The sequence below is a fragment of the Bidens hawaiensis genome, unplaced genomic scaffold, assembly GCF_021521415.1.
Source record: "Bidens hawaiensis isolate Kalapana, Puna unplaced genomic scaffold, B.hawaiensis_p1.1 tig00038211_1, whole genome shotgun sequence".
Lineage (NCBI taxonomy): Eukaryota > Viridiplantae > Streptophyta > Magnoliopsida > Asterales > Asteraceae > Bidens > Bidens hawaiensis.
Window position 1 is genome coordinate 94254 of NW_027496716.1, and position 24319 is coordinate 118572.

Consider the following 24319-nt stretch of genomic DNA (forward strand, 5'->3'; position numbering starts at 1 on the left):
ACTGCAGATTTTGTGGTTATGGACCGTTCAAATTTGTTATTCAAACAAAATTTAAAGTGTGTCTTTTTGGTCCAGCAGAGTTTAATTTTTGTTGCAATTTCCGTCCATCTCGTTAACATATTTTAGACTAAAATAACTAATTTTAACAAATCATATAAACGAAAATTGCAATGAAAATGAAACTCTGAGGATAAAAATTGCAAATCTTAAGTTTTTTTTATTAAAATAACAAATTTAAACAATCCACCAAGATGAAAACTGCACTTTACTCAAGTTTATAATCTAAGAATTTTAAAGATATATATATTGTAACATAAACATAGACTCGTTTTGCTCTCAAAGCATTTACGCCCTGTTCTTGAGTTTTTTTTTAGGATTGAAAGGAAAGGAGTAAGAGGAGTTAGGAGAGATTAAATTGATGTTTTTTCCCAATAAGTTATCCTCTCAAAAATAAGATGATTACTAAGGATAACATTGTTATCCTTTCATTTCCTCTAATTTCTTCCAACTCAAGAACACACCTAATTAAAAAAAATTTCCTTCATTTCTTTTCCCTTTCTTATTCTTCCCTCTCACTTCTTTTTCTTTCCTTGATTCAAAAACTCAGAACAAGACGTGCATCCAATCGACCTAATTCATTTATCTATCGACAAACGTCGGTAGCCAGCCAGACTTCAAAATTTAAGGAGTATTACTTGGGTTTTAAAAGCAAAAGTTGACATTTAAAGTCAATAATTCAATTAGAAACAGGTCATTGTTGTGACTATTTACTAATATGCCTTCAAAGGTTTCTTTTTTTTCAAACTTGTCACTTTGTTTTTGGTTTTTTCAGTTTTAGTCTTTCAATTAAAGCTGGTTAGTTAATCATGATATTTTATACATTTTCAAGTTTTCATTTGTTCTATTAATGTAATTTTTATTAACACAAGTCCTTTTTTTGTGGTGAAAATAACATCAAGTTGACTTTAAGTTATTTATTTATATTTTAAAATGGCTAAAACCCCCTAATAATTTACACAATTTGTCTGACTTGGGTTAGAACACAAGATTTTCCAGAGTTTCAGTAAAAGGTAACAGTCTATATTGAGTGAGTTAGTTCCGCACTTACAACTTAAAGTGATGTATTTAAGATCGTTTTTAAAACTTTTTAAAATTTATAGACCATAATTTAGGTTCATTTATATGGAATTCACTTTAGGGCTTTAGAAAATTGAGCAGTCCCTCATTTAGAATCTTAAGGATTCTAGGACTTGTCTTGAATCTTCCATGACTACCATTTTCGTCTAGACTTATATAGTTATTTGTAGAGTGTTCTTAAGCCTTGACTTTAGTATTGCCCAAAAACTTATAGATTCCAAGAATTATAATCTAAATTTTGACGGGTTGACACCCAACTTGCCTCTTCTTTCATTTTTGTTGTGTGTTCCATACACATTATGAATTAAGAATCTGATCATCGTTTAATGTATCTCGTCTCTTCATCTCAATTTTATCATGTTCTATAAACACCAAAGAGGTATACGCTAGCAAAAAATGTCATGTAGTGATTAATTCTATCGCGAAAAATGTCATGTGGATCAAGAACGAGAAAACGCTGAAGGTAAACACACACCAAAAAAGAAGAATACACCGACAACAATATAAATAAAGTACGTAAAATAAAAACTTTTTGACGGCGGGATTAAACCAACGCAACAGCAATAAGTTGCAACGGTGGTTTGGAGTTATATAGTAGGTGGTGTAACATTCCAACAATTGTTGTTAATTCGATTCAAGACATCTTCGAGTTACATAAGCAAGTTTAGGAGATCGAGCATAAGAGGAGCATGGTGAAGTCGATAATAATAGTGGTCTGTTGGTGTAATTGGAAAACTTGAAACGAGTTGATTTTTGAAGACAAGCCCATAAAGATTGACAACATGTTTGGAGATGTTAATGTGCTAAGTTATTTGTGGATTAAAAACATATCGAACAAAGTGTTTAAATATATGTTGGGATAGACGAAAATGTTTGGCTATGTAATTTCGGTAGTTTGTTTGTCCAGTCCGGCTACCTTCTCGGTAGAAGGGATCGATGTTTCTTTCCTGATATGAAATTTGCAGTTAAAAAAGAGCAAGTTTATAAATATCACTCACTAAATGCAAAAATGACAAACTTGAATGACCTAAAGTTGCAATTTCTTAACAATGAAGTCTTATCCTTCAAAGTTCACACTTTGCCACCGCACTCTCACACATCCATTAATTAATAACTAACTAAAGTTGTCTACATCTCGAGCCTCACAACATCTTTGAAAAGTCAAAGCTCCTCTCTGTTTGACCAACAACTTGCCATTTTTTTCTTTATTTTGACTTTCAACCCAAAAAAATATTCCATTTTCTCACTTATTATATATTCCTCACCATATATATATTAAACCCACACATTACCATTTCATTTCCTCATAACACAAAAAAAAACACACAACTTTCATTCATTCATACCTCAAAAAAAGGCCCTTAAAGGCTTAAAGTTAAACCTTCATATATTCATTCATTTATTTTCCAATGGGTGACCCTAAAAATATTGAAGTACCAACCTTTTTCATATGCCCAATCTCTTTAGAACTCATGAAAGACCCCGTAACACTTCCAACCGGTATCACATACGATCGCGAAAGCATCGAGAAATGGCTATACACCAAAAAAAATAACACGTGCCCGGTCACGAAACAAGTCATTCTAGATAATATAGAGCTCACCCCAAACCACACCCTTCGTCGATTAATCAAATCTTGGTCCACAATTAACCCGATATCTGGTGTTGACCGACTCCCAACCCCTAGGATCCCGGTCTCCAAACCCGAGATCCTCAGACTGTTAAAAGATTTAAAGCACCCAAGCACACAAATGACAAGTTTAAAAAGGTTGAAAGTTATTGTTTTGGAGAGTGAAACAAATAAGAAGTCAATGGAAGCAGTGGGAGCAGTTGATTACTTAGCTAAATATGTTTTAAATGATGAGTCATGTTATATTAATCAAGATTTAGGGTTTGAGTTCATGAACACACCGGTCGATGAAGCGATAAATATTATTCATCACATGAATGTTTCAAAACCTTTGTTACAAAGTTTGTTCATCAAGACTGGTGACTTTGTTGAGACGTTAACACACGTGTTGCAACGCGCGGGTAATTATGAAACTCGTACCTACACCATCATGTTGTTGAAACTAATGTTTGAAGCCGCGGAAGCCATGCACATGCACGTAATATTAAAACCCGAGTTCTTTGAAGAGTTGGTTAAAGTATTGAATGATAATATTTCACAAAAGGTGACTAAAGCTACATTGAAGCTATTGATCATTGTTTGTTTATCGGGTAGGAATCGAATAAGAGAGGCTGAGGGGGGTGCGGTTTTGTGTTTGATTGATATGTTATTAGATACTATGGACAAAAGAATATGTGAAATGGTGTTAATGGCATTGGATCTTCTTTGTCAATGTGCTGAAGGAAGGAGTGAGTTGTTGAAACATGGTGCGGGTTTAGCGGTTGTTTCGAAAAGGATTTTTAGGGTTTCGCCTTTGGCGAGTGAGAGGGCGGTGAGGATTGTGCATTCGGTGGCGAAGTTTTCGGGTAATGGTGGTGTGGTGGTGGAGATGTTGCAATTAGGGGTGGTGGGAAAGCTTTGTTTGGTGTTGCAAGTGGATTGTGGGAGTAAAATGAAGGAAAAGGCTATTGAGATACTTAAGATGCATGCTAGGGTTTGGAACAATTCTTCTTGTATACCACATACTTTGATTGCTTCATATCCATCATGAAATTGAAATTTTTGAAGGTTTAGGTTAGATGATTTTAAGAGTACAATATATACATGATTTGATTGATTTTGTAAAAAGATATACTTTGTGATTGTAGTTTGTTTAGAATTAACTTGAGTAAAAATTATATATGTATATCATAGTTTTGAACACACAAATTTGGTGCTCTATTAATTTCCATCAATTTGTTATGATTAAATTGTTGATTTTGATCAAGTTATTTTTTTTAATGTAAGCCATAAAGTTATATTAGAGGATTGTTTTAGGTTGACGGGATAAATTGTTCAACTCGAAGGAGTTTATATATTTATTTGTATTGTGTCGTGTTTGACGTACTGAAAATCGTGACAAGCTTTGAACCGGTCTATTTATTGGTGTATGCGAATATTAGTAATATATAATGGCATTGTAACAAACTAAACAACTAATTACTCTTGATCATATGAAACATTTTTGTAATTGGTGTCTTTTAAATTGTTTTTGTCTTCTTATCTATAATTTCCAGTTACAAACTTAGTTATATACATTAAGCACTAGATTAAAGGAAATGGATGATAGTGAATAGATAATTAATAAATTAGTAAACAAAGTTGTTGAAAGTTAGAAAGTGATAAAGATTTAAACACGGAAAATTACTATTGACTTCAAAAATTATTTAATAGTTAGAAAAACAAAAAATCTAAGTATTAAATTCACTTAAGTGTGAACATTGATCAGGTATTAGAAGCCGAAATTGATGGCCGCATTCAAAACCCAAGAGAATGGCGCCAGTGCTACCGATTAAGCCGAATGGCTTTGTTGATGACGCCTCAGATAGCCTTATATAGGTAAGCGTACATAATCCATTCTTTGCAAATTAGTGTAGCCCTATATAGGTAAGCGTACATAATCCCTATATTAATTGCCCATTTTAGTGTATCTGTAAAGGTTATACAATCTAGCAATATCAAGTAATTGGATAAGACTTTGCCGCTTTCATTGGGAGAGTCTTGTCGTCAAAAAAAACTTTAATTTTGGAATAATATTAAGAGTGTATGAATTGTTATTTAAAAGAAAAACAAATTTGTTAAAGTATCATAATAGAGTTATTAGTTAGGTAGGTTTCTCTTTATGTGACCCCATTATATCAATTTAGTTATTAGAATATACAAGTTCTTGTTAGCATGTTTATAATGTTTAGTTTGTTTTTAGGTTATTGCTTGTAACTTTTCCCTTAGAATAAATTAATAGAAAATGGTTCAAATAAGAATAAGGAGTTTCCTAGGAATGTTAAGAACCAATCAATTTTTGACATTTGGTATTACAAATGATGATGAAAGAATAATTCTAGGAAACTATGTCGGTTATAATGATTAAAGAGTAATCCTAGGAAACTATGTCGGTTATTGATGATTTCAAATCTCAACTATTGATTAACATGATCCAATGGCTATGATTTATTTTTAGTCTTCCTAAGAAACTCTCTCTTTTTATTTTAACCTACCCCTAAATTAATATTATTACATTTAATATTAATAAATAATAGTTGGGGGGTCGGGCCATGCCGTGTCGGAAGGACCAGAAATCGGATCTTGAAAACCTTACAACTAAGATTTTTCGGTGGTGTATGAACACATATTATTATATAATAAAGTGTTATATATGCGTGTGTTCTTTTGATCTGTAAGATGCATTTGTAACAACTTAAAAACAACAAATATAAAAATGTTTCCTAACATGACAAATTTAAACCATCATACAATTGGTTTCCTCCTTATTGAGAGGTATTGACAAATTTCTCCTCGTCATGGTCGAATCCGGGTCATCCCTATATAGGCATGTAAACGAACCGAACGTTCGGCGTATTGTTTGTGAACTGTTTGACGGGAAGTTTGTTTATGTTTCTTTATTATTAAATAAACGAACATGAACAAATTTATTGTGTAACATGAATACATGTTTCAATCGTTCATTTATGTTCGTGAATATTCGTTTATGTTTGTTTATTTATGTTCATTTATGTTTGTTTTGCATATTAATAGAAAATATTAAATGTTATCTTGAAGAGACATCTACATAATATTGGTTTTATGTTTGTTCATTTGTGTTCATTTAAGTGTGCTCATTTATATTCGTTTATGTTTGTTTGTGTTCATTTACATTTGCTAATATATGTTCAGTTATGTTCATGAATTGTTCGTTTAAACTCAAACAAATGAACATAAACGAATATTAACATGTACATTTTTTAAATAAACGAACACGAACATGAAATATGTGTTCGATCAAGTGTTTGTGTTCGTGTTCGTGTTCGTGTTCTTTTAAGTTAAATGAATGAACATGAACTGATGAGCATTCCCTAATTCGTTTTCATTCGGTTCATTTACAGGCTTAATAAGTGAAAAATTTTACAGAAACACCCCTAACTACAAGACTATATAGCCTGCTGATTCACATTGCAACTTCCTGATTGATGTATATAAATTAATATAATTTACACTTATATATCTAAGAGTCAAGATGAAGGCTAAAATTTAGGTAAAAGATAAGGAAAAAGGGTATGAATTTTTTTATATTATGAGTTTATGATTTATAATAATACCCAATTACGTACGTACCCATGGGTTGAATGTGAGCTTATTTATGAGTGTTCGTATTAAATGGTTGTTCATAATAAATATAAAATAGATAAATGGATGCTAAAGTCCGCCTGCCACCTAAATAATTTATTATTCAATTTTTGTGTTTAAATTAAAGAAAAACAGGTGGTTAGCCGCAATGTTGGAACAAGAAATTTCATTTCTAAAATACCAAACTCAGACTAACATTTAATAAATTTTAAATGTAGTTAACAGATTATAATTCTTATATACTTTCTAAATAAATATCAGGTTAATTTTCTAGCCAAGTTTCCACAAAATAAATATTGTAATTTTTTTATAATAGTGATCAAATATTTGGTAAACATATATTAGTAAGCATTTTTTACTAATATTAATAATTGTGAAATATTATTAGTAATGGGCCGGATTAAACCCTTGATTTCTACTTCAGTTTCACCAAAGGTTGAGTTAACCATTAATAACTTAAGAAGTAATTCCATCACCATTGCCTAGATGAATATGATAATTTGGAGAAATACGTTATTTTACACATATCATGGCTTTATTTTTTGAATTTTCTATTTAGAGTCGGCATGACATCAATATCATAATGAACCAAATAGATACATACTTGCTTTGGGTAAAGTTAAAATACAAAAAGAGACAAAAATGAGAAGTGTGAAAATGATTTGTGACCACACAAAAAACTCTTTAAAAATAAATTCAAAATAAACAATAAAAAATCATAACTCAAAATATAAATAAAAAACGAAAAAAAATAAAAAACTAAAATGTTTCCGCCATCATTCCCGTTTAAAAAATATAAAAAAATAAAAATAAATTTACGAAAAGACACAATGCAGAGATCAAAGACACAATGACAAAAATGAACAAAAGACACAATTATAACTAAAAATGACAAAATAGATCGCAAAATTTAACACAATGCCGACCAAAATATAGTGCGGTGTTGAGTAACATAAACACAATATAAAGAAAAAAAGACACAATATCAAGGAAAAAAAGACACAATCAATGACGAAAATAAACACAAAACACAATGATAAACAAAAAGATACGACGACTTTTTCACTTACCATTGTGTTTTTTTATGAGAACGAGAAAGACGTTGAAAACATTTTTGTGTTTTTACTTTTTTCGTTTTTTATTAAATTTTGAGTTATGATTTTTTTATTCATTTTTTTTTTAATTTTTTGAGAGGTTTTCTTGTGTGACTTACGAATTCTTCTCATCCTTCTCATTTTTGTTTTCATTTGTAGAATAATATGACCTACTTTTTTATGTTTTATTTGATAATCGATACAAAGCAAATTATAATATTATATATGAAGATTATTAAACTAAGAACAATCATATAATACACTCGAGTTCGTCTTCAAGATTTCGAGTGCCCAAGACAAGTATGAAAAATGAGTCTTAAATATACTTATTTTTTTCTCAAAAGATCGGGATAAGGACCCAATTTATCAATAATCTATTAGAACTTAGAAGTTCAAATCAATTATTTTGTTTATATTTTGACTTTTGAATAATCATAGACCCTTTATATAAACCCAAGGCCTTTATTAAAAATATTTTACATATTTTTTTTAAAAAAGTCTCCATAAATGGGTTCGTCATAATAGCCTAGCCTTGTATGGGGTGAGAGCTTGGCCTGAATACACTCAGAAGTTTTGCTTCAAATTCGATATATATGACGATTATGTAACCGCTTATCAAGCTCCATCGAATAAGTTATACTTACGGGATAAAAACACCATATTAGATTGGTTGATAGCTAATGCAGCTAATGCAAATGAAGAAAACCTCTGGCGTAAATAATTAAATTATTTCAAAGTCACAGATTTTCTTACATTACATAAAACTTTCATATTCAAAAATCATTTAATAAATCTTGTGTTCATTGGATTTTCAAATATTTCTTGAAGTTTCGAAGGAAGTCGAAAGTCTTGTGAGTTTATTAAAAGTCCAACCAAAGAATATTAAAGCCAAAAAATAATTAATAATTCATCACCTGGGCAATTCCAGCTACAAAATTTCGAGAATGTGTCATGTGTGTGACAGACGTTATATACTTAAATTTAATTATATATTTTTAAATGAAAAATATAACTATGAATTACTGATGCAAAGCAAGTGGAAAAAAATAACAAAAATGCAAACACCATGCCAAAATTACAATTTACAACAAAGTATACATCATCATATTAATGCTCATAAAAAGTTGAAACATTAAAGAAAAAAGCTAAAATAACTTTTTTCTAAAAAAATAATCACTGCAAGCAGTATTTTTAATCTTTTGAGACGTCACCCATGTAGTTTATCCTGCATATTCACAAATACAAAAATAGAACAAGTCAAAATCTACGAAAAATAATAATAGAATTCAAATTAACAAAAATGGCTACATAAAATAATTGAGTCAAGTCTACTGATAATAACGTATTAGAAATGTTTGCGAAAAAAAAAAGATATGGTTATAAATAAGCGAACACCTCATTCGGCCCGTTTGACCTTTTAATCTGTTTGACTTGTCTCACTTTAAGTTGAATGTTTTAGCTTTAGCCCGTTAGAGATAAAACATAACCCGAATCGACCCATATTTATGTAAACGGGTCAAAATTGATATATAGAATATGAAAAACATCATACCTGAAGCATTTGCATCAATTTCGGGTGCTGTTCTAGAAGTTGGACAAGTTTTTCACGGTCACCTAACAGTTCCTACATATAAGAAACAGCAAGAGGATATATTAAAATAAAATCTGCATATTAATAAAAAGTTCCTACAATTATATAAAAAGAGTATAGAGCTGGCAGCTTCAACCAGTTTATTTATTAAAGGGTGGTTGATGTCAAAATATTAAAAATAATATATTAATAATATATAATTAAAAAAAACAATTACAAGAACATGTCAAATGGTTCGCATAGGTTGGTCTTGGGCTCAAATTGAACCAAAAACCGAAACCAAAAATTCAACTTTTAGGTTTTGAAAACCGTTTGGTTTTGGTTTGAACTCAATTCGGTTTAGTTTTTTCGGCTTTATCATATGGACTTGAAATCAATTTGGCCCAATATAATGAATTTGGGCCTAACTCTTCTTGTTAATTAATGCTTAACTGATTATTATACATGTGATGTAAAATACTTTATTACACTACTTATTAAATTCTTACAAATAACTTAAGATTCAAAATTAAAAATAAAAATTCAAAAATTAAGTTCAGAACTTTCGGTTTTCGTTACATGCAAAATTGGAACTAAACCGGGTTTTTATGAACACATAAAACCAAGCTGTCGGTTTTTGTTTGGCTTCGGTTATTTTGGTTCGTTTTTTTGGGTTTTTGGTTACAGGTCGGTTTTTTAGTCCCATGTGCACCAAAGTGTATTATTTAACGTATCCAAGTTATTTAGTTTAAATTAACATGTTACCATTGCAATAATATATGTTCACTACGGACATTATTTACACACTAGTTATGTAGCAAAATCTGAAATCTTTCCAAGAAAGTGTTTCAGATAGACCAATTTGACCTCTTACGGCCTCTTAATGAAGCGTTACTCATTTTAGACTCATTCTTGGTTTCCCAGCGCACCCATTTTGCACCACTACGAAAAGACATCCACTTTGTATGTAGATTATGTAAAAAAAATAAAAATACCTGAATAGCTTCAGGAGAACTGAAAACATGCTGCAGTGACAGTGCAGTCGCATCTTGCTGTTGAAAATTACTACTTTGCCCTTGCTGATGCTGAGCTTGTGATTGAGAATCAAATCGCTGCTGCTGCTGCTGCTGCTGTTGCTGAGTATGTGAAAAGTTCTCTTGATGCATGGTTTGATAATACATGTTACTCGGTTGAACCATATGCAACATCGCTTGATCGGGATGTGAAGAAATGGGAATCTGCTGTCTAAGATGCTGAGATGGTGGTTGGGGCGGCTGAGGTAGTTGAGGTCGTTGCAATGGCTGCAGCTGAGCAATCGGTTGTACAGCAGACAACCCGATTGAAAAACTTTGTGATTGGTTTTCTGGGGTGTTGCCATAAACGTTATATGGCATTGTGGGCCGGTTGAACATCATTGGCGCCATTAATGGCGCTGTCGGGTATGACATATTTGCCATGTTTGAAGGAGCAAAACCTTGCATTAAATCAGAAGACTGATTGTATACTGAAGATTGGGGTGTTGATGCTCTTATAGATGATAACGAGGGCGCGGAGGTGTAAGGTGGTGGGGTTGGCGGCAGTGGCGGCTGAGACCTCACCATTCCGCCGGAGTGAACCTGCTAAAATTATACAAAAAAGTTAGCTACCAAAACATTTCATGATTAAATAAAACGTTTATTTTACAGTTTTACTTACATGAAAACCAGGCTGATTTGAATCCAAATTTCTAGGGACTACAGGTGCAATGGTGTGCGGTGGCGGCATTGGCGGAAGCGGCGGTTGAGCCATTGAGAACTTTTGTTCATAACCACCAGCCGGGCCATATGAAGTTTGTGATGATGATTTAGGATTCTTCATATTACCGGAAGATGAAAACCCTAATGGTCTATCAGGTGTACCGTTTCTCCCGTCATCAGACGGGTCAAAAAACTTTTTCTCAGAAGAAATACTCGGTTCACGGGTCAATGTCATCTCGGGTCTTGAAACCGACACCCGTGATGAAAAGTCGCTTTGATTATTATTGTTGTTACTGTCATCAAAACTGGATTTTAAAGGTGTACCCAAACGGGTATCACTTTCGGTCTCTTCGACAATTGAATGAGGCGAGTTTTGGTCATCAATGCCAGCTGGCTGTGGCTGTAAATTATCATCAGGTTGAGGAAACGGAAGCCCGTCATCAGACCCGGAATCTTCACCTCCAAAAACTATGTTTAATCCTTGAAGATCGTCATCTAAATCGGGTTTCAAATTCTTGGACTTATTCGATTTTTCAGCATCGAGGTCATTACCGGACGGTGCATTTTTCATTTGTGGGCTTCCAGCCAGGCCTGCTGGATTGTGCCGTTCTCGTTCACGGGCCATAAACTCATCCACGTGAATAGACGGTGGTCTGCCACTACTGGATCCGATCCGCAGGACTGCAATAACATTTGAACTAGTGGTCCCATCGTTTCTCTCTCTAGCAACATAATCATCCACATGCATAGAAGGAGGCCTGCTAGTATTGGGCTTCCGGAGCCTAAACGTGTCCCTACGGGTCGGGCCCGACGGGGCTGTAAACGGGGTCGAACCACGGGAAAACGCACTTTGACTAGGGTTCTCACCGAGTGGGTTATCGACTCGGGGACGTCTGTTTGCACCTTCCAATGGGGTGAGCTTTCTTCTGAGTGATTGTCCGTTTTGAGAAAACGGATCGCGCATGTTTTCAGGGCACTCCCACATGAACTTGTCCCCGTAACTTTGTAAACTCAAAAGATCAACACGGTCAACGCTGAAATTTGATATCTTTTGTATCTTTGACGGACGCTGACTTTCACTCGGCAATGACTTAAAAACGCTAGCAATGGCATCATTGTCCTTTGCTGAGGCATCAGGCGTTTGCAACAAAAGCAACAATGAGTTTGCATGTTCTTTAGCCTGCTTGTTATTTACAACAATGCAAAATTAAACAAAGAGGATAAATAATTACAAATTAAACAAATTAAAAAAATAAAATAAATTACACACCTGACTGGAACCTAGTAAGGATGTCAACTTAATTATGTACTTGATGTTCTCCTCTGAAGAGTTATTTGGATTACTTGTACCACAAGGAAGTCCAAACAAGTATTTCATTGCATCAACCATCTTTAAATTCAAGCTGCAAATGAAAGTGTTTGTTTAGTTTAGTCAATAATCATGGTCAAATCTTGCATAAAATAAAGTCAAACTGACCTTTTATCCATGCAAAAAGTCAAAGCTCCTAATGACAGTGCGTCAACGGCTTCAACGGTTGATGTAGACGCAACATCATCAATTTCAATTGAGTTCAATAAAGTTCTCCAGCAAAATAGCAACAGGGGTGACTTTTTTAATTCAATTAGGTCAAAACTATCATTTATTGATTGTCTGTTATCAAGGTCAGATTCTTCATTATACGAGGACTGAATACGTGATAATATTGAGAGCAGACCACTTCGACCTTCAGATGAAGAACCTATCTCTTTAAAGGCTGATAAACATGCAACTAGCTCTTTTCCAACAGGTAAAAGCTGAAAACAGGAACAGATCAATATACGGTTCATATTAGAAAAACACTTGTGAGAGTGAGGGAATGGAACCTACCTTGACAAGTGTGAAAAGCTGGAATAGTAGCAGTGAACAATCTTCGGCCATCAATTTCTTTGTATTGAGCCTAAATCAAAATACATATTTTTTATTTCTTAAAATATTATCAATAGATAAATTGAAGTGAAAATATGACCCAAAAAAGAGGGGTTCAATACTCACCTATCATGCCTAGAATCAGATAACAGAGAAATTGACGTAAATACAGGGATGCACCAACTAAGTTGAGGAATTTTAATACTACTTTTAAGCGCTTTAGATAACAATTGTATAATGCCTTCACTCAACAATATTGGCTGTCAATAAAAGATAAATATCAAGCCATAATTCATAAATTAAACAGATATGTGGATAATACATGTAAAAATATTTTTTTAACAAATTATAAATAGAAGAAACCTTTCCATGTGGATGCTCGAGTAAGCTAGCAATAAAATCGAGTGATCTGCAAACCTGAAACCAACCAAACTTATCATGACACGCAGATCTAGAAGTTACAATTTCAACCCATTTATACAAAAAAGATATAACCTTATAAGCGTCTGTATCAATTAATGTAGATGAGTCAGATAACCGTTCATCAATCCAGACTATTATAGGCCTCAAGAGTATAGCAGCACTCTCAGCATGTATACAGGCCACACGGATAATAAATATCCTCAGCAAATCTTGTATGACAACCAACGCCTGCTCAAACAAGATATTAGTATTATAACAGAACTCAAGATTTTGAAAAATAATACTCACAATTATTGGAAAATGTGTACACTTACACTAACAGCACAATGTAAAACAATCTCCAAAATCTCGTGGAGGATTGGTGTCAGCTGCCCAATCAGCTTCTCCTTGTGCCCAGCCTGTAAGTACCAGTTGATCTCTTTTTCCTTTGTGGGGCCTAATATTGTTGCAACTGCCAGCTGGCGGAAAACACTCAGCATCGGCATTCCATTCTTCCAAAGCAACACACCTTCATCAGGTAATAAATCATTCTAGAACAAAAAGAAACAAAAAAAGGTAAATACATGACCTATTTGATCAAATAAAGTAAATGAGGTTGATTAAACATATACTTACCAACAGAAAAAGTAAACTGCAAGTTTCTTTTGGACCCATTGCAAGTAATGACGTGGTGTGAAGACATTCGAGTAGAAAATTAAAAAGATTTGGAGTCCAACCATATGCAGGCCAACACGCGAGTGCAGAGACGATCAGATGGCATGCAGCTTCAAGCCCAAGGGCAATATTGGGATAAGGGTAAGATAAATCAACTGCACATGCAGCTAATTTTGGGCTGCAAAAAAGATAATATAAGGAACTAAACTCTCAAATATATCTAAAGTACTCTGCCATTAATAACTCAATAACTCAAAACTACCTCAGTTCTCGATGCAAATGTAGAAGTGCCTTCATGAGTTTTTTATTTCTGTGTTGCTCCTTTGTATCCTACAAAGTATGGGCGTAAATGATATTTATTTTTTCTTTCATTTACATTTTTACTGTTTAATAATCAACAGATGAATGTTAAACTTAAAAGGCAAACCTTTAACTTATGCAACATATTAACGAGAAGAGACAAACAAGGAACTAAAAGATCAACTATGCTCTGTTCACGGTTACGTTCGAGCAATATGTCTGAAGTAGTATTCATTTCTGTACCCTCGTCAACGAGATAATCTGTCAGAAAAGTAAAGATCAGTAAAATAACTGAAAATACATATATTATAAAATAACTAAACTTTCTACTACTAACCATAGCTGTTAGAGGACTTCTCAAGCATCAGCTTACAATTGATAAGAACCGCATGAATAACCATCACAGCCCCTTCATCATATAAAGCACCAGCAACAACCTTCACCGGTTAAATGTTTGTTAGCTTATTAAGATTCTTATTAAGATTCAATAAAAATATAGAAAATGTTTATAATCACGTACAGAATTATCTGAAATGAAGGCTAAAATTCGAAAAGTTGTAGTCAACTGAGCAACTGAGGAATCACGAAGAGTAAAGCCAAGAAATCTTGACTCAGTAATCAGTTTCCCTAACAAACTATCAATTATGTTTCCATCAGAGTTTCCGGAAGCATCTCCGACAACATTATCAACATCCATGTCATCAGATGCTAGAATGTTTGTTGATGCCATGTGTGCATCTCCACCAGAAGCCAACACAGCAGCATATCTCAGAAGACCAATAGCCCCGTTTTTATGATAAACCACACCACCATCTATCAATTCCAAAAGCCGGGTAGGGGCATCTTTCCGGGTTGACCCGGGGGAGGAAGAATGTAGGGCTTTGTGAAGCTCCTTAGCATGCCCGATCCATGAACTCAGCGATGATGACGTTGAATCGAGAACGATGATTTCAAAAATCTCGACAGCAGAGTGAAAAATAGCAAGATTCAGTGGTGATGCGCCTGCATGATCATTATATTGTTGAAATGAAACATGTCTCAGCGGTTAAATTGTCGAATGTAACTAAACATATATTCAAATATTTAACAAGCCATTATTTTTTCTTAAAATATCAAAATTTTAACAATATAGTTACCACTATTCACAGGTACTGATTCCAGTTCTTTAACAGAATGTAATGCAGCAATCAAAACAGAAACAGCCTGAAAACAAAAACAAAAAAAAATATTATGATAATGAACCTATAAATATACGCAATTATAACTTTCATAATATGGTCACCTCTGGAAAATGTCCAATAGCCAACAAAGCCTGGCGTCCGCAATCAGACCTGCAAATCATTTCAACGCTCATTATACTACGAGTTTATTATGAATTTTAAAATCATCCAAAAGGAAATTAAATGTCACACCTGGAAATACAACAAAGCTCCCACAAATTCCATAGAAGCTCATCTAAATGCCCTTGTGAGGTAATCAGACGATCGATCACATTCATCTGAATATAACAGTCATTAGAAGTTTATAACACAAAATATAGAGTGAACACTGTTAAACTGTTTCAACTAATATAGGATACTAACCACCCTTAAATGTGTCTTCATAATTATTCCAATTTCACGTGGATGACAAAAGAAACCCTTGGATATTAAGACCGATGCGTAACGAAGAGGGATAGACTCTTGTGTACTCGAATCAGGTCCCTTTAAGGAATGAATTACAGTAGTTGAGAGCTCAGGGTCAAGCATAAGGAACATTAAACCTGATTAACCAAAAAAATATAACAAACATAATATTAGAGATCGCAAATTGGTGCAACTGATAACAGGTCAAAATGGGTCTGGTCTAATATTAGAGATCGCAAATTGGTGTGGCTGGTAACGGGTCAAAATGGGTTTGGTCAAACACGTAGTTTTGTCTAATATTAGAGATCGCAAATTGGTGTGGCTGGTAACGGGTCAAAATGGGTTTAGTCAAACGCGTTGTTTTGAATAACAAAGAGTTATTTGAACACCCTATGTTCAAAATCATTACGTTTGTTTATAAGCAGTTAACGTCACATTATGGTTACAAAATAATAACACATAATCCAATTCTTCTGATTTAAACAACTTAGAATGTTAACCCGTTTGAGTTCATTTTTAATTTATTATTTTTACCCATTTGAGATTGAAAACCTGAACCGATTAAAGTAAATGGGTTAAAATTGCTACATGTGCATGATAGTAATAACAGCATGAGGTTTGATTTGACAAACCTGACCGACAAAAAACAAGTGAAAGGATTATGGATGCGATGTATGATGTGATATCCATAAAGACATCCCTAACAGGCCCCACTTCAGATCGCAGTGTAGAGGATGATAAAATTGCAGCAGATAAAGGTAGAAACCCTTTTTCCTGTGTAAAACAAAATTAAAATAAAAGGTGTAACCTTGAAATATACAAAATGAACAAAAGAGCATAAAAGTAACAATACCTGAAGAAGAAAAAGTAGGCTTGAGTCAATATCCCAATTTGAAAACCGATAATTTGACGAAGTAATTAGCTTGCTAGTAGCTTTGTATGATAAAGGACCATCTGTTTCTCCAAGAATAAGTGACCTGCTTGTGCTTCCAACTTGAGAAGGATCTTCAACTAATGGGTTGGAAGTTACTAATTTCTGCGGCATTTGGTCAAATAGATGACAGATAATCAACAATTGTGCCACATAAGGTTCATTAAGGTGGATTTTGGATCATGTGATTTATACAATATCAAAATCAAACAACATAAAACTCACCAAGAGCTTCCTGAGTTGAAGTTTAGCACTTGTAAGCATATCGATGGTGACAGGCACAACTTTACCAGCAGTAGATAAACCTCCCAGCGCATGTAGCACAGCAAACTGTAAAATCTTATACTTAAAACAAAACAATCCAAAAAAAGTATTAAAGAAACAAATAAACAAACTCACAACCTCATATCTCGAAGCAACTTCATAAAAGCGTACACGATGAAGAATATAGGTGGCAAGAGAAGCAACATCATGGCGTGGCTTTTGCATCAACAATTTAAGTAACTGATTATAACCATCACTAGTACCAGTTGGAATCTTATCATCTTCACGGGGCCACCAGTTTAAGAACCCTTCACAACCAATAGAGAACCTGGTAGCCTGTTTGATGACTCCTAGAAGAATTAGTGTAGCAGCACTTGAATGCACTTTGGTGCCGAAAATGTCACTCAGTTGCTTCATGCCCCCACCGTTAACAAAGTGAAAACAGCTCTCTTTATACGAACATAATAAAAGTGCAGCACTTAACCACACCATGATAATCTTGCTCTGAGAAACAAAGCAAAGTTTTAGTAAATGGATGCATGTTGCACATGTTGACTTAGATTCTTGGTTAAAGAACGAGTCAAATTCGCTGAAAAAATATTAGTATTTCAAAATTGTAGTTTTAGTAATTGGATTTAATACATAAACAATTTGTTTTAGTGATTGGATGTAATACATAAAACAATTTATGGCACTTTCCTACCTATAATTATGTAGAGAGAGTAGGCCTGTAAACGAACCGAACATTCAATGAACCATTCAGCAGGAAGCTAGTTAATGTGTGTTTATTTAATAAATGACCGAAAATGAACAAAAAGTTTTTCTTCATTTAGTTAAATGGATGATTACATGTCATGTTCGTACATTTAAATTCATTTTAAGTGAATTAATCTGAGTTCTGTTATGTTCGTTACTTTACGTTTGTTTAAGCTTGTTCCTTTACGTGCTTTAATATATTCATTAAAATTTGTTAAACCGATTACCCTTTAGCCTAGTTTTAATAACTTTTTAGGTCCAACACATTGTTGTTCACATATACTTTTAATTGGTTTTAACTCAGTAAATATACTCAGTTATGTTTTACATTTGTGACCCTTTCATTTATACTGCCAACAAACAAAAATACACTTGCACAAACATGTTCATTTTCTTAACAAACGAACACGAAATAAAAAAACCATGTTCGCTTAGTTGTCCATGTGTGATCGTTTTGTTCAGTTAAAATCAAATAAGCACGAGCATTTGTTTACCAGCCTAAGAGAGAGTAAATTACCTGTGAAAGTTGAGCACCGACGACACTCTCACGATTACTGAGATTGTTATAATGTTGTGTCAGAATATCCACCAACTGTTTGGAATTGACTAAATCACCCTCAGACTCAAGAAAAATATCATCGGTCATATTTTCGGTCAGAAGGCTATTAAAGATATTAAGAAGCTCTTTCCTGGCTTGACTAAAGTCAAAACATGATTCTTCATGGTCAATTGACTCTTGATTTCTAGACGTACATTGCAAGCTTTGAGTCGAATACATGGTTGCTGCAGACACAAGAGAATTAACAACCGTGTTCAAAGCATCATATCCTGCATTTGGCATATCTAGAATCTTGAAAGATAACTGTAAGAACTGTTTTATTTCAACTAATATGTCTTTTGCGATAGGTTTAAAAGTCAATGACTTTAACAGAGATATGGGTTCCTCAATGGTTGAATTTATAGGATTTAGTGCAGGTGGGAGGTCATCAAGATTGCCCTCAACAGTTGCCACTGTGTCTGTTAACGAGCTGTCGAGATCAACTTCTATGTTGAATTGACCAAGATCTTCCCCTGTGTTTCCATATACGACCAAACTCAGGCTCCGGTAACTTCCCCTTACAACCAAATGACTTGTTACAATTGCCTGAAACAATAGATGTACTTCTTATAAATAAAAGTATTTTGGGCACAACTGTTAGAAAAATTTTAATTAGGTACCTCAACTTCAAGGACATTTGAAGATGAAGGAGAGTAAAGAAACGGCTGGCATAAACGCCTAAACCGTGTTTCTCCTTCACAATGAACAAAAACCTCTAGAGCAAATGAAGGAGGTGATGTGGCCCTGTATGCAATAAAAAGAGAATCTAGTTTTGAGTTATCAACGGATATGAACGTCTAAATATCATAATTAGTTGAAGCATAACATCACTATTGAGATTTGAAATAAATGTAAAAAGATGGGTCATATCTTATACCCCAAAAGTGTTACTGAGGGTGATGATGACGACGAGCTCTGCTCAAGAAACTCACAAGCAGTCACAACAACAGGTTCAGAAAATACCACCTGCAAAAAAGAGAACAAAAATATGGTTGGAAACTTTGATACAACTCAAATTTAAAAACTCTTAACATGCAAAATTGCATACCGTATTGTAATATTAGATAAAATGAATTATTTAAAACAAAACGAGTGAAAAGTATGAATAGGAGGACAAGACACAAACCTCGTCAACATATTCATCAAGGTGTGCGTGAGCAAATGTCTGGGCAAACAACACAGAAGGTTCAGGCCGGCCCATTGCTTGTTAGTATGAAAGTCCTTTCTCCACTGAAAATCTTCTAACAATAAAGTCCAGTAATAATCTTAAATGAATGCTTAAAATTCTCAACTGTATTCCCTTTGTTCTAAAACAAATATCTCAGTGTAATGTACTGATGTATGGTCGCCAAATAGATTATAGCCTACATTTCCAAACAATATTCATTGGTCAATAGAAACAAGATAGACTTCAATAAGACTTGAATAGATATTTGCACCAAACTATATAAGCATGCTGGCAATATCTAGGTTAACTACTTGCAAACTAAAGCAATCACATTCACACTACATAAAAAGAAAAACAGAAAACTGCAATTCCACAATCGAAGCCAGTGATTTGCTTCTAAATCTATGCTGTAAAAAGCCTTTCGGTCATGCGTCTAGGCCCTCAAGCGAGACGCAGAGAAAGCGCCCCGCTACCATTCAGGCGATCATCAACCTTCGAGCGAGATTCTTGCCAATTTTAGTAAGATTCTGGCCAAATCCTAAAAAATCCACCAAACTTCTGCAATTTGTGGGCAAAATGGTCTAAAACATCCAAAAACGACCTGAAGCCAGCCTAAACTAACCCCAAAACAAGCCTAAAACATGTCAACCCCCCCCCCTTCTCCCTGTAAAAAGCCTTTTGGTCATGCGCCTAGGCCCTCAAGCGAGGTGCAGAGAAAGCGCCCCGCTACCATTCAGGCGATCATCAACCTTCGAGCGAGATTCTGGCCAGATTTTAGTAAGATTCTGACCAAATCCTAAAAAATCCACCACACTTTTTATGTACAAGTTTACAACTTTTAGGGACTAAATGTAAACTTGTGTTAGATAGAAGGTTATATATTAAAATACCGATACTTTGTTAAACCTAAAAGGCCAAAACGCTTCTTCACGCAGCTTCTACTTCTTCCTGCAGCCACTCTTCTTACTTCCGGTAGGTTTCCGGCATGCTTCCGGCGCTGGAATTAACCGTCAGAGTCGAGAAGTGCCTTGTAGCTCCATTAATACCATATTCAACAAAAAAAAGAGTCCAACAAATAAAAAAATTGGCATATTTTACAACTTCTAGTGAGGCTTAAGCCTCACCGCCTCGCCTCGACGCCTTGAACTGCCTCGCAAAGGTCGAGGCCTAGGTTTCGGTATAACCTTATGAGGCTAAGCCTCTTAAGGCGTTTTTCCACCGAGGCTGCCGAAGCGTAAACCTCGAGGCGCGCCTCGGAACGCCTTTTTAAACCATGCTTAATTTATGATACTTTAACGTTAAAAGGAACCAATTCACCTCTAAATTTGACGCTTTGAGTAGAAATAAACTACTTCCAACACACCTTAACCGGTCTATGATCATTTAAACCTAAAAATTGGGCCAAATTTCCGGACTAAATCACGATACATACAAGAGGCAAAGTTATTGTGATTCAAGTAGGATAAATCGAAGACGTTAAACTAAAGGCTTAGGTCAATATGTGCACCAAACTATATAAGCATGCCACCTCTATCTTAGTTAAATTACATACGAACTAAAATAATCACATTCACTCTACATAACACCAATTCCACTGTGGATGCCAATGATTTACTTCTAAACAGTTAATCGTAATGTTTTCATTGCTAACTACATCAAGCATTAACATAGCAAATCAACTTCTAGCATGTAATCCAGTTTCAAAATCCTACATATTCTAAAGCCACGATACTTCAACGTTAAAAGGAACTAAATCACCACTAAATTTGACGCTTCGAGTAGAAATAAACTACTTCTAACACGCCTTAGCCAGTCTATGATCACTTAAACCTAAAAAACTCGACCAATTTCCTGATTAAATCTATGCAGTCGGTATCGCCGATCGGTTATCGGTCCCTTGGTAAAATACCTGTCAGAATATCGGTACCGATAATATCGGCGATATTGACCGATACGTCACCAATATTCCCGATATCAGTGTTTTAAGTCTAATTATGAATTTTTAGTGCTCAATTTTAGTGTGTTAAGTTTTAATCACTTCCTACTTGCTACGATTGTTAGTGTTTTGGAAGTTGCAAAAGGCTAATTTGTTAATAGTATGATACGTACCCACAAAGCAGTCAACACAATTAAACAGTTACCAAAAAATGGGTCAACTCAATTATTCAGTTACCAAAAATAGAGGAGCAAATCATGGGACGGTTTTTACCTTTCTTCTTGTTATAATAGTGCAGAGATTACGGTTAGGGATATCTATGTTTATTGTTAACTAAAATTAGGGTTTATCAACCTTGTATTGGGAGATTTACCATCTCGAATTGGCTAATCGGAGATCAAGCCTATCTCGAATGTGGTTAGTTATCTTAGTTCCGGTAATTTTATTTCTGGTTTCTATCAATGGTTCCATTGCCGGGAAACACGATAGTGCATACCCGGAATAACCAGAAGGAAGGCAGTGATGTTCACCATGATGCAATCGCTACTCAGTTGGCAGTTATAGCGACTCGACTTGAGTCCATGGAAGCACTAAAGGACGATATTGCAACACTCAAATCACAGGGCACGTCTAAGGACAAATCCGGTGGTGGTTATGGAAGATATGAAGTCGGCGATAACTCCTGGAACCACAACCGAAACCATCGTTCATACAACAAAATTGACTTTCCAACCTTCTCCTCTGGCGATCCAAGTGATTGGATTTTGAAGGCTGAAAGGTATTTTCGTTATTACCAAATTCCTTGTGATGAACGGGTTGATATCGCTCTAGCGCATCTCGAGGGGGAAGCTTTGGATTTGTACTCGTGGTTGTCTCCCAAACGAGCAATTATTTTTTGGAATGATTTGGTTCATGTTCTGCAAAAACAATTCGGTTCCGTTGAATTCCAGAACCCTGATGAGCATCTTTGTAGCATTAAACAAACTGGCACCGTTCACGAGTATAGGCTGGAATTCACCAAACGGGCTGCCAGGGTATCTAATTGGCCCGATAATTGCCTGCTTGGGGTATTTTTAAATGGGCTTAAAGAGGAGCTGAAAGTTGAGGTTCGAATTCATAAACCTCAAACGGTTTACAGTGCTATGAGACTTGCTATAGAATATGAATCCAAGTTGGGACAGAACCACTCAAGGCTTTTACCTGATTCTTTTGCACCTTCAACTACGGGTCACCGATGTAAAACGAAAATATTTAGAATGCTAGAGGCTGCAGATGAAAAGGTTAAGACTTGTCCAGCAGAGGAAGAGGAAGAGAATCACAATGACAATTTGGTTGAAATCAGCCTACACGCCATTACAAACAATTTATCAATTCCTTGTGGCAGGTCTGATGGACCTATTACAAGGCCCTCATCGAAGATACCCACCACACTTACGGTTCTTCAGGATATAAATTGGAAAATCTACCTTCAACAACATCCCGTTTCAGCTCATCCATGGGTCTATGAAATCGATAACAATACAATTGAATGGCTTATCGCTTGGCTACCAAATTCAAGCTGGAGTTACAATGATATGCCACACTCTATGAAGCGGGTATATGAAGCGAGCGCGGCTACCATTGAATGGCTTATTGCTTGGCACGCCAAATTCCTTCTTTTCGACTTGAAGACAAGTCGTTTCTCCGGGCGGGAAGCATTGATACGTACCCACAAAGCAGTCAACACAATTAAACAGTTGCCAAAAAATGGGTCAACTCGATTATTCAGTTACCAAAAATAGAGGAGCAAATCATGGGACGGTTTTTACCTTTCTTCTTGTTATAATAGTGCAGAGATTATGGTTAGGGATATCTATGTTTATTGTTAATTAAAATTAGGGTTTATCAACCTTGTATTGGGAGATTTGCCATCTCGAATTGGCTAATCGGAGATCAAGCCTATCTCGAATGTGGCTAGTTATCTTAGTTCCGATAATTTAGATTTCTGGTTTCTATCATAGTAGAAGTAATATACTGATTTATTAGTATTAAAATGCTATATATATAAACTTTACATGATATTAAAATTCCCAATATCCCACTGATATCCTACCGTGATAACCGATATCTCAATTATCGGTCCTTGACCAATATCGATATTTTTCCGCATTAACTGCTTAAAACTAAATCAGAATACAGTTACTGTGGATGTGGCATAACCATAATGTTTTCAACAATAAGTGCTAACTAACTAACTACATCATACATAAACTAAACCCTAGATATTGAAACAGAACATAAACAGCATTATTATTTGCTGAAGCGAACTAATTAACCGCTTTGAGTATTAATCAGCACACCTTAACCAGTCTATGATCACTTAAACCTAATCAGGATGAAATTACTGTGGATGCCATAATCATAATAACTACATTAAACATTTTAGAGTACGTAACAACATCAAACATAAAGTAAACCCTAGATATTAAAATAGAACATTAACATAACAGCATCATACTAATTCACCGTAAAACTTAAACGCTTCGAGAGATAATAACTGCTTCCAACGCACCTTAATTGATTAATAATAATGATTTGAAAGTTAAAGCGAATAATAATATACAAAATAACGGACTGAATCGATAATAATAATAATAATAATAATAATAATAATAATAATAATAATAATAATAATAAGAGGATTGAAGAAGAACAAGTAGTACCTGGTGATGGATTCAAAATCGTTGGCGCACACGCCCTAACTATACTTACTCGGTTCGGAGTGAGTTTTGATCTTCAAATAATCACCGGACTAGACGAGGCTATGTTAGGTTAGGTTAGGTTAGGTCAGGTTATGTATGGAACGACGGTTTTAAGCCCATTATTTTTTTTTTCCGCAAGTCGGTCTCGCACCGAAACCTACTTGTTTTAAACTTGAGTCGTCACCTCAACTCAGGGATGAGCAGAAAATCA

At 34.6% G+C, this 24319-nt stretch overlaps 1 protein-coding gene and 1 pseudogene across 3 annotated transcripts; one reads left to right on the forward strand and one right to left on the reverse strand.

Moving 5' to 3' along the window:
- The first annotated feature begins 2532 nt into the window (after window positions 1–2532).
- Window positions 2533–3912, forward strand: LOC143590221 (E3 ubiquitin-protein ligase PUB23 pseudogene; annotated as a pseudogene).
- Window positions 3913–8545: 4633 nt separating this feature from the next.
- Window positions 8546–24153, reverse strand: LOC143590211 (protein virilizer homolog). 3 transcript variants are annotated; one of them, XM_077070763.1, is made up of 29 exons: window positions 24070–24153; window positions 19390–19627; window positions 19141–19229; window positions 18884–19007; window positions 18183–18809; window positions 17048–17413; window positions 16871–16975; window positions 16568–16750; window positions 16347–16488; window positions 15673–15851; window positions 15502–15587; window positions 15372–15420; window positions 15226–15292; window positions 14610–15091; window positions 14427–14526; window positions 14217–14350; window positions 14052–14119; window positions 13751–13967; window positions 13450–13665; window positions 13208–13363; window positions 13076–13129; window positions 12839–12972; window positions 12674–12743; window positions 12284–12600; window positions 12077–12209; window positions 10766–11986; window positions 10066–10689; window positions 9053–9124; window positions 8547–8725 (listed from the first exon to the last, which is right to left on the reverse strand). In XM_077070763.1, the coding sequence occupies exons 2-29, from the start codon at window positions 19462–19464 to the stop codon at window positions 8708–8710; spliced, it is 6108 nt and encodes a 2035-aa protein (XP_076926878.1). In that variant the 5' UTR covers window positions 19465–19627; window positions 24070–24153; the 3' UTR covers window positions 8547–8707. The 3 variants fall into 3 exon arrangements, with proteins under 3 accessions (XP_076926877.1, XP_076926876.1, XP_076926878.1); XM_077070762.1 differs by having other exon boundaries at window positions 8546–8725; window positions 10066–10686; window positions 16871–17413; XM_077070761.1 differs by having other exon boundaries at window positions 8546–8725; window positions 16871–17413.
- Between the last annotated feature and the right edge of the window lie 166 nt (window positions 24154–24319).